Raw genomic sequence first — 11134 nt, forward strand, 5'->3', positions numbered from 1 at the left:
AATGCAAACATTTCAGCCAGGGCCCAAAGTCATCTGTTGCACAAGTGCAGCACTTTGTTTCGGATCCCAAAAATGTCCTCGTTCCAAGTAGGTCATTATATAACGGCTTCTATCTTTTCCCATTGCCAAAAAGGTCCGGGAGAATATGTCATAATAGCATGCATCGCCTGCCCATGCAGTCTCTCCTTGATCATCTCATCTGGGTGGGACTCTCTCACTTCATGTCATTCAGCCCAGCACAGCTCTTACCTGTACGACAAAAATATCTGTCCCGACACAGCCTGCACTGTTCCCCCTGGTATCTGCAAGCCATGACCAGTCTGGGGGCTCCCCCAGGTAAGGTGCTCCCCTCTCAGGCTTCCCCCGCTGCCTCTATGGCATTCCTACCACCTCACCCTGCCCTGCCACACCAGGAGCAGCCAGCTTCAGGCACAGCCCTACTCAGACATAGAGGGGAACAACACAGCCCAGAGGAAGGCTGCTCCTCCTGGATGGTATGCAATGGTTACCTTTACGTTTCCCCTTTGTGTTTATTATTTCCGTATTTTTTCTTACCCTCCCACCCCAGAGATGACTGTCATCTTTCTCTTCTCCTTTTCTCAGCAGTCCCTGAATAGCAGGAGCACAGCCTTTGCTACAGCAAAAGGGAGGAGGACTAGAGGTATTTGGTGTACAGCGAAAGGAAAACCAAAGACCAGGTTTTTTTGCTTAGTATGGTGGCATCTAGAAATGGTCAAACTAGCTGAACTTTTCACCTTCCCAAAACCTGTCCTGTTCTCAAGAGCTTTTCTGCACCAGGATGTGGCTGCCTCTTTGGCTTATGTTGTGGCTGGCACTTAAACAAAACCATCTAAACAGAGTAAAACAGGTTAGCAACAGGCTTATCCTCTGTTCTCTAGTGAAGATGGCTCCTGCCCTCTCATGGTTGAACACAGATATGTAAAACCACTTATTTGTTCTTTGCAAAGAAACGTGAAATACCATTGCACGTGTTTCCTTCAGCCGGCTCCGCACAGTCTGGCATCACCCTCCTTTAACACACACGCTGACGCAACCGGGAAACTCTTTTAGGGCAGGGACTGGCCGGTTGTCACGAGCGAGTGGGCACTTAGCAAAGCAGGGCTGCAGTCTGGAACTGTCGTCTTGAAGTGTTACCGGTCTACAAAGTGTGTGTAATACTTGCTCACCCTTTCACACAGTGCTGGTCTTTTTTCCACCAATTAACCTACACTTCTTGCATCTGTCTGGCTTTAAGGAACAAGATTTGCACGGGTTTCTCTGATGCACCAAATTAGTTTTTGCCTGTAGACTTAAAGGCCAGTGTGGATAGCATGAATGAGGTGAAGATGAGGTGAAGTTGTCCACTATATTCTCGTTACCTGCTTTACCTGCTTGTTCAGTTTTCCTCTACCAAATCAGTGAGCTTTTCTGGAGATGTGGTCATATCATTTGAGCTTCTACTGTTTTGATCCTTCTTTTTTTTTTTTTTGGATAAGATACAGAGCATTTCTCGTAACTGAAAACAAATCTGTGAAAAGCAAGCTTCTCAGAAAAACTCCAGCTCATAGGCCACTGCCCTCTTATTTCCAAGTGCGACTCAAGTCTAACACCCAACCAGCTGTCCCACACCCACAGCATAGCACTCACACCAATCTCCCCAAGAATCACAGGCTCCTCCAGAGATATTCTTTTCCTTCGGAGTTTACTTTGAGCCAGGAGACCTGCACCACTCCCCAGGGAACATTCTGAGACAGGCAATGCAAAATGCCAGGTTGCTGAAGCCTAGAGGGTGCAGACAACCCACTCTCTTTTTCATTTCCCAGAATTAGTTTCTATTTCCTGACCACCCAAAATACTGTTTTCATCCATCCCAATATGGGAAATAGCAGTTCCAATGTTTGAATGAAGTAATGCCCCTTAAGAGACCAAATATTTTTCTGAAGCTTCGTAAAAGCAATGAGCATTAGCATAGGGCCATCTGGGCAAAGGTCTAGCTACCTCCTTGGTGCCATGTTTGCCAGGGCTCGTGCATGAGGAAAGAGAGAGGTTAATTTGCTCTGGGCTGGGTTGGTCTGGGGAACTTCTCTCTTTAAATCACACAGTCCCTGCTCTATCCTCAGCTCCGTCTATGTGGGGTTTAACTGATGTTGTGTTATTCAGGTGTAGAGATTATTTCAGCTCACAAAGTATTCCCGTTCTTCTTGCTCTTGTCACTTTTTCACTGGATTTTGGCAATCAAGGTCAAAGTTGAGAACCAGCACGACTTCCGGGATATGGCCAGCATAGTAGCCATGGCAAAAACCTATGCCACCTCCGAGCCGTTCATTGACTCCAAGTACGACATCCGAATCCAGAAAATCGGCACCAACTACAAGGCTTACATGTGAGTGCGTGGCTATGCCAGAGTGAGACGGTGGGGGGAGAAAGTGCTGTGGATGTGACCCAGTTGGTGTCTGCTCTGGACAGGAGTAGGAAGCTGACTTAATTTCCTTGAAGTATAGCCCTGCTGTTCTCCTCTCACCTTTGAACCCAAATCCCTCGTCCACTGGTCATCTTCCCCATTCCTGACCATCAGCTCATTGTTTCTGGAAGGTAAAACTTTCTCTACCTGTTTCTGAGATTCAGTTAGTTCCAACTATAACAAGTTCTGCTATCACCTCTCCTTCATGAAGGGCTCATTTTTCTCAGCAAAATCCTCCAGTTCCCTCTAGTGGGAATTGAGCCCACCCCCTTCCCACCTGGGGGAAAAAATTTAAAAGACTGAGCCAGCTGAAACTCATGGAGTCCTACCAGTCAGAGTCAGTGCCCAACGCGTAGCAAGACCCCATCCTCTCCCCAGCTGGAGATCACACCACCACTATCATATGAGGACGCAAGGAGCACACAGCAATGTCTGTGAACAGCCTCAGCTGGGCCAGCATGCAGGGTTTCTGTCGGTATTTTGCCTGCATGCTCTTTGAAACACATGGAGGGAAAGGAGAAGGAGATGTGGATGCCCCAAAGCTCCTTTCTGCCCCATGGGGTAGTGAGAGAGATGGCAAGGAAGGCAACCCTCAACACTGGTATGTGTAAAAATACTAAAAAGCATTCAGCCAAACTTCAGTAGTCATCAATCTCAATTAAAGATGTAACTACATGAGTCAGTAAGACACCTGTTTCTTCTTACTACAAACCAGTAGATGAAGAAAGCCAAATAGCACAACTTCTCCAGAAGCTCCAATCCAGCCACAAAATTCTGTACAAGTAGACAGCTCCAGCAGTACATTCTTCAGGTTGACAGATAAATTTCATGTTACTGAGTTTTCAGTCCATGTTTACAAACCCCCAGGCCATAGTTCTGGCAAAACATGGTTAAGTAAGATAATCAAATGTACACAATCACATATTTTTCAGCTATAGCTGCCTAAAATTCCCTGTTGGATTCCTAGTGCAGAAGCATTTAAGTAAACTAGATAATGACTGAGTCACGTTCTTCATGGGAAGGTCTTGTGGGACACTCAGCTACTTCATTGAACTCAATGAAAGAAAATTTGTTATAAATCTGATCATGTCAACAATAGCACAGTTGCCTAATATTACATTAACATCTCAGGGAGTCTGGCTCAAACTGGTCAAAGGAAGGAAGGTTTAAAGTATCAATTAAAATTCCCTATTCCTGCCAACCTACCTAGCCTTTGTTCCAGAGCTTGCTCCGAGACTGCCTCTAGGTGGAACAAAGGGCCAGTTGGTTTGACTATATCATTTCCCTGTTTATGATTCACACTCATCACACACTCATCTAGTCAGCGATCAGGAATAACACCAGCTGACTGAGAAAAGAAAGCAGTCACACTGAGAAGTAATCACACGTGGGAGTATAGCTGAGCAAACAATTGTTTGCTAAATGAAAAATGTTTTCACATTAAAACAGCTATGAATGGGAAACACCTTAATGAGAAATGAAGCTTATTAGCAAAGAAAGCAAACAGCAAGATTCACCCAGTGACTTGTTAACCCAGAACGCTGACTTATAGTGAAAGAGACATTTATGGATGTAAGCTTGGGAGAGTGGGATAGACAGTCCCATCAGGGGCTGTTCCTACTGTGCCAGCATTAGACAGAATAGAAAGTTGTTTTTATGGTATAAATAAGTTCCTACTACATCCAAGGACAGAGGTAAAAGCACCCAAAATATCAGAGCTGGTGTCTCAAATAGAAAACTCAAATTCATTAGTCACACTAGGAAATCTCAGCCTGAAAGGCAATTACAGCATCTGCACTAGCGTCACACTAAATGAATTGCTTTGATCTGTGAGCCATGGAATCTACCCAGTATTTTTATACCTTCACCAAAAGATACAGACTTTAAAAGCCCCCTTCCTTCTGAGAAAAGTCTGTGTACCGAAATTCTCCAGAATATGTTTACTTTGAACCAAGCATCTGCCAGAGGGAGGATGCTGCAGGGTGACTCATGCATTCCTCCCCACCCCAGATGTTCAATGCACTTCCTTCCAGCCCATGACCCAAGGCTTGAGTTCAATTTCCCATTGACTTCAGTGCAGTAACTCCAGATTTACGCTACTAACAAACACCTACTTAGCCCATGCCTTGGGCCAGTCTCAAAACAGCAGATAAGCGGCATGTGATACATGCCTAAAATTCCATCGAATGTATTTGACTGTCATTTGCAATGATGTTGAAGAGAAAACACAAAAATTGCTCATGTGGCAGAGGAAACTGGAGCAGATATTATGCTTCCACCCTCACCCCAGCCAGGGGCAAAAAGAGAGATAGTTTCCAGTTAAGGCTCATGAAATGTTCACATTGAATGAAGCTAGCAGCTGATGAGTTTCAGGGATGGGATATTCCTTGCCACCAGCTCTTAGTAAGAGGGTAACATCCTTACCTTTCTAGTTCCTTGAGTGTGACTTCTGATCTTGTAAACTCAAATGCAGTTCACATGTCCAACATCAACTGTGTCTAAACTAGAGCTACTTTTAGACTGAAACAGCCCAGCTTGGAGATGGTCAGTTTAGGACACCAACAGCCCATGATCTGCTAGTCTATCTACTCATCCTAAACAATGCTGAAGGTGTCTTGGTCACAGACCTGCTTGATCAAACGATCCCTGAAAACCTGGGATCCTTTCCTTTAAGATACTGACTCTAAACTGTTGTGCCCCCTGATGTTTAGGATCATTAGAAGTCCTTCAACTTTCAGGCCCTGAGAGAAATGGGGTTTGAGGCAGGGTGTCCTCAGAGAAAGATTTTGTCTTCAGTCTCCTTTTCTACTTCAGGTTGAATACAAATGCCCACCCCTCTAAATATGGTTACAGAGACCATTTACATTTCACAGCAACTGTACATACCACTTTAGAAGATAAGTGGAAAAAGAACTCCAGGCTGTCCCTCACCAGAGTAAAGGAGATGACTATAATAAGCTAGGTTTATAGTCTAGCAGGACATCGATATTACCACTGCTTCACGTAGTTTTACAAGTTCCGCGTCTCCTTTCCATATCATGTTGAAAAGGTGAGAGAACTGGCAGCAAGGGTTCCCACAGCCTCATGTTGAAATGCTGGATCACACCTTATAGTCCCCTCATACCTCTCTACCTAAATTTTCTTCAGCATGCAGGTGCTCCCTTGATGCATCCTGTCATCTTGTTAACTTGCCCTAGCTTGCACACTGTGCCAGGGTTATCTGCACAGTGTTGGCACAGGAGGCTGTTCAAGCTCTGTCTTGTGCCTAAGGTCAAGAAAAGAAAAATTTTCACCCCTTGATGGATGATGATGAAACACAGACACAGTGAGCCTTGGACAGGTCAGTGAAAAGACGGTATAATCATATATTCTATGACACCAGTACAATTGAAATTGAAGTTAGGGAGACTTAGAAGTTCAGAGCTGACATTCGTGAAGCTGCTCAGGCAGATGTGTACCTGGGGAGTTGTTCTTCCATGGACAGCAGATGCTACCCATTGCAAAACACAAGGGTGATTATCCTAGAGATCTTCTACAGACATTTCAGTTTTCCCGGGCCTGATGTATAAAAAAGAAAGTACTCACAGAGCTTGATGCATGCTCAGGATTAGTTGGAGGTTTCCCTGTCTAATTCCTCTGAATAACATATCCTGTATGGAGTGTTGTTGAAGCAGGATTTGGAAAGGCTTCTGTGAGGAAGAACTTCACCTGATCGCCTCTTGTACAAGCACTGACTTAAGAATGAGTACTACAGTATGAGGGAGGATGGGGCAGAAGTGTATTTTCATGTTTGCGTTACGTTTTTGGTTTGTTTTCCTAGGAGGACATCCATCTCTGGCAACTGGAAGGCAAACACGGGTTCCGCGATGCTAGAACAGATTGCAATGACAGAGAGGTAAGGAAGAGGGTTTAAAGATGGTATAAGCTATTCTTGGGTTAGAAGGGAGGAATTGTAATTCAGAATTTGGTTAATTGAGAGAACTGGTAAGTGAGGTCTCCCAGGAGGCTGGATAAAGGATTTTAAAAGACCATGTGTTTCTTAAAAAAATACTGAGGGCACAAAGGCAAACTGTCCTATTTTGGAGAACAGAATGAAAGTACATCTAGAGACCAACATTGCTAAATCATTAGATCCTTAGTGAATGCAGCCACAGGAAACGAGACCAGCAGGCTAAGGTCAAGCACACGAGCACAAACATGTAGGGATAAAATCAGAAAGGTCACAGCACAAAACAAGAAGTAACAAGAAGTTATTCTAAGTACATTAGTAATGAGAGACAGATACAGAAAAGTGTTTTTCTTTTGCTCAACAGAGGGAAAAATCTGTCAGCTGAAGTGCTGAAAGCACTTTTTTGTATCAGTTTCCCAAAAGCAGACACTGTTTTAGCTAAGGTTGTCTCACTGCTGAAGAGAACAGAAGGAATTGCCTCCTGCATCCTACAGACTAAAATATGCAGATGGTAATTCACTATATTCAAATCACTGTGATATTTGCTTGTATTTCAACTGCATGATGTTGTTGACTCATGGTAACGTAATGCTTTGCTGTAACTCCCAAACCCTGTTCGACAGAACTGCTATCCAGTTCTCCATCCTATTTAAGTAGATTATGTGTTTATTTATAGAAACCATAGATTATGTGCAGGCGCTCATCCCTAGTGAATCTAACATTTTTCCAGATTTTACCTCCAATTTGACAGCATCATGAGTAATTCTGGTGCTGTCCAGGTTTGGGCCCCACATTTGGCGAGAAATAGCAAGGAGCTGGAGAGACCCAAAAGGACAATAAAGGGAACACTCGGAGAAAACATAATCACCTTATGAGAAAAGCATGCAACCATTGCTTATGTAGTTTTCCACCTTTTTCAGTTAATGGACCACTGACATTTTTCCAGCAGAGATGTAAACTCATGCATAACGGAATCTATGCCTGAAGTGCAGAAGTTCACTTTCCTTCCCCTTAGCCATCACAGAGCTGGAAGAAGTTGTCCTCAGGCTGAACACCACTTCATTCTAAAGATGAAAAAACTTAAAGGGCACAAGATCTTCAAAGGTGTAAAAGGCTGCTAATAGGACATTACTCACTCTTTATATTACTGGTACAATACTATAAGAAATAATGGGCTTAAATTATAGCAGAAAAGGTTCATTTGAACATTTCCTGTATTTCCTAAGAATGAGGACAGCATAGCACAGAAATGGATTGCCTGGAGAAGATGGGGAATTTCTGTACTCCTTCAGACCAGATTAAAGAAATGGCTCCTTTTGGGGGTATGAGAGTTGGGTAGGTGATCATCTAAGGTCCCTTCTGCACGTTAGTTCTGTGAAACAGGGAAGCCAAGCCAAGCCCCAAATCAGCTGCTGAACATGACTGTGCAGGACCCTAGTAGGACTGTGGGAACGGGACATTATTACGCATTCTGCTTGTTTATAACACAGCTGAAGCTAGGGAGACAAAAGGTAGACATTCCCTCATTGCAGTGCTGTAGGACTAAAACCCAGATTCCTGCCAGCCTGCCACGCTGTATTTTAAAGATTCATTTCATATAGTACCACAATTTACCACCCTAGCTTATCCAGCCATAAATACAACAAATCATGTTGAAATCTGTGAGCCATCAGTGCATGCAACAAGACAGGAGTGTACTGAAATGCTCTGATGAGTAGAGGCAACTTGAACTACTGACTGTACTGAACAGTAGCCCAAAGGATTTACACGTTCAGGTAATACTTGGCAAAATGGCAAGTAGCAAATGCTCCCCCTGATGCATATGCATAAACACCCTCCTATGCCCCACAGCACTGCTAATCTACCCCAGCAGCCCTGACACCTCTCAGCACTCACCTAGGGCCAGCAACATTGAAGACACGTAGCTATCGGGGTCTCTAGAATGGGCAGCAATTCCCTGAGCCTGGCTGCTGAATCCAGACACCTAGAGACACCCCTCAGGAAGAGAGGTGGTTCCCATGTCGGTACCCCTGGGGGTGTGTGGCCACAGCAGTACATGAGGTGGGTTCACCGTGCCTCCTGCCTGGCTCACGAGGTCCATAGTTCTCCTCCTCCTTATGGTACTGGCTCCTCCTCAGGCTCTGTCTTCCTCGGGGAGGCTGGGATGAACGTTCTTGGTCTTCTCATTAGGGATAAGAGAGCACCAGTAGTCATATAAGCCACATTCTTGCTTCTTCCAACAGACACTGTGTTCGCACAAGTTAGTCATTATATTGTCAAGCTATGGGGACTCTGGCTGGCTTCAAGGACAAGAACTTGTTCTTTGGCCAGAACAGCTCTTTTCCCAGTCCCTGTAGAGTCTGCAAAATGTCAGTGTTTTCATGAGACTGTGGCCTCCCCTCCCCTCTCCGCATCTTGTCGTAATCCTGCTTACAGATCTGCTGTTCTGAGGTTATTATTTTCATTGAAATGGTTGGGACTGCAGCACAGCTGCACAGGAAATAAAACCAGGCCGCCTTATTCCCTCCTCATTTGCACAGCGAGGGGATGCAGTCCCCCCATAATATGCCTCTTGTCATTCCCTCTCCTCCACTGACACCAGGACAGCTAAGGGGGCACCAGCTCACATTCCCATTCTGGGACAGCTACAGCAAAGTGCTGCAGCCTGTAGCTCTCCCTCTAACAAAACAGTGCCTTGTCCCTGTGATGGGACTGCCTGGCTAGGAGCAATGCCCAGAGGACAGAAGGGAGGCAGGAGACTGTAAAAGGATGAAATCAGAAGAGTAAATTGTAAAAAGCAGGAGCCCCTGGGTTACAGATCAGGGAGGGCATGGCTACACCCTGCTAAACTCTGCACTCGCTTTCTGATCTTACTCCAGCCCCAGGGTGCAGGACGTCTTATCAGGAAAAAGCTGTCTGCATAATGGAGGGCTTTCAGGCAAAGCCAATTCCAACGCTAAGGGGCCAATGCTACTGGGAAATTAAATGAGTTAAATATTTATAGCTTGGCTAAATGACAACCTGATGAGGTCTGATGTAAATATCAAGGAAAGAAACATTTTAAGGTGGATTTGTGGGCAGGATTGAAACAATCTGAAATGAAGTGAAACTTTAGGCAAGATTTTTGTTTTTTCTCCATCTCCTGGGCAAGAGAGGGAGGCAATGGCCCTGCAAACCATATGACGTAAGCCTTGTGATAAAAAGGGTTCACAAAACTCTTTGTGCTCCTATGGACAGCACGACAGGTGGCTCTATTTGGTGGGTACCTAATGATAGCTAATCCTAGGCCATGCTTCTGTGGTTTCCGCAGGTACAAACTCTGGGCAGACGCCTGTGCAGAAATGTTTGGAGGTCTTGATATCTGCGCTGTCAAAGCTGTCCACAGCAAAGATGGAAAAGACTATATCATTGAGGTGAGAGCATGGGGAACCTGAATGCAAGCGTCCTTTGGGAATTCTGTCTGCAAACACGCTCCCTTGGAGTTCACATGCACCAATGCGCTCATTTATCCCTGTGTGCATGGTCCAGAAGTGACTGCTTCTCCATGCCCACCTGTATCCTCCAAGCTGTGTCCCAGTGACGTGCAAGAAACTGATTTAGAGTCTCAGCTAAACTTCAACAAGGCATCAGGGTTGACGTACCTTCATTTCTCTGTGTCAGCTCTGAAAGGAAATGGAGAGCCACAGACTGCTTGGTGACCCCAGCTTTCCAGATGATAAATCCTGACAGCCCAGAACCATACCAGCACGTGACAGATGCAAAACTGCCTTCTTACTGAGCACATAACAGCCTGCAAATGTTGCTGGCAGCATCCAAAGTTTGGTGTGTCCCAGTGCACCAGTACCCCAGTAACATCCTTCCTAGGCTAAGCACTTGCAAAGCAGGCGCATCTCACATAGCTGCTAGTAGGGATCAACAGCATCATGAACAAGCATGGTCATGTTCAGCCCGGCCTGAATTCACGTGCCAGATGATATTAGCATGTTAGCCATGTTAACCTCTCCCCATTACCCACACAAGCCCAGCACGTTTCTCTCTGAATAAACCTGTCTTTCTCCAGTCACTTGAAAGGGAATCTCAGTAACAAAAATTCTAGCTGCATCTAATTCGAAAGAGTGAAATAGACTGTGAGAGCGAGTAAAAAACTCTGTAAGTAGCAGAAACAATTTAACTAAAAAAACCAAACCAAAACAAAAAAACACGTGTATCTTTTAAAAATATTTTGCCCAGACAGCATTCACTACAATAACAGATCAGCAAGACAAAGCACCACAGAGTTACTATAGGCAGTGTGGACTAAAAACTTTTGTGTTCAGAGCTGGACAAACCATGGCTCTGAGAACTAAAGTTCAATGTTCTCCTTGCCAGGCCAGGAGGCAGACGTGGGAGTGTAGTAAATAGCACACTTGGGTCATCCTAGCAGGGCAGAGGAGGAAAAGCTGGCCAGAAAATCAAAGTGGAAAGTTAAGAGACACTCTGCGGGAGAGAAAATCTGGCAAGTAAGCAAGTGTCCCTGTCACTATGTGACTCAAGGAAGCACAGCATCTGACCTGCTGTAAACTCCACCAACACAGGCGGGCGAGGAAGATGAGCAGAGCCAGCCTATGGCTTCATGCAAGGGGTGCTGACACACTGGAAAGCTATGTGTGGGAGAGCAGTCCCACCCGCTGAGGGTTGAGATGCTGATGAGAACCACATGAGCCCTCCAGCAACTGTGCATTCCT

General features: G+C 45.1%; 1 protein-coding gene across 1 annotated transcript in view; it reads left to right on the plus strand.

Annotated features, from left to right (window-relative positions):
• The first annotated feature begins 311 nt into the window (after positions 1 to 311).
• Positions 312 to 11134, plus strand: part of LOC104489075 (synapsin-3-like) — a 23948-nt gene continuing 13125 nt past the window's right edge. The window contains exons 1-4 of the mRNA XM_010131188.1: positions 312 to 336; positions 2161 to 2383; positions 6282 to 6356; positions 9721 to 9823. Of these exons, the coding sequence (XP_010129490.1) occupies positions 312 to 336; positions 2161 to 2383; positions 6282 to 6356; positions 9721 to 9823 (426 nt within the window). The remainder of the gene's footprint in view (positions 337 to 2160; positions 2384 to 6281; positions 6357 to 9720; positions 9824 to 11134) is intronic.

The sequence above is a fragment of the Buceros rhinoceros genome, unplaced genomic scaffold (genome assembly GCF_000710305.1).
Source record: "Buceros rhinoceros silvestris isolate BGI_N320 unplaced genomic scaffold, ASM71030v1 scaffold24072, whole genome shotgun sequence".
In the NCBI taxonomy this organism is placed as follows: domain Eukaryota; kingdom Metazoa; phylum Chordata; class Aves; order Bucerotiformes; family Bucerotidae; genus Buceros; species Buceros rhinoceros.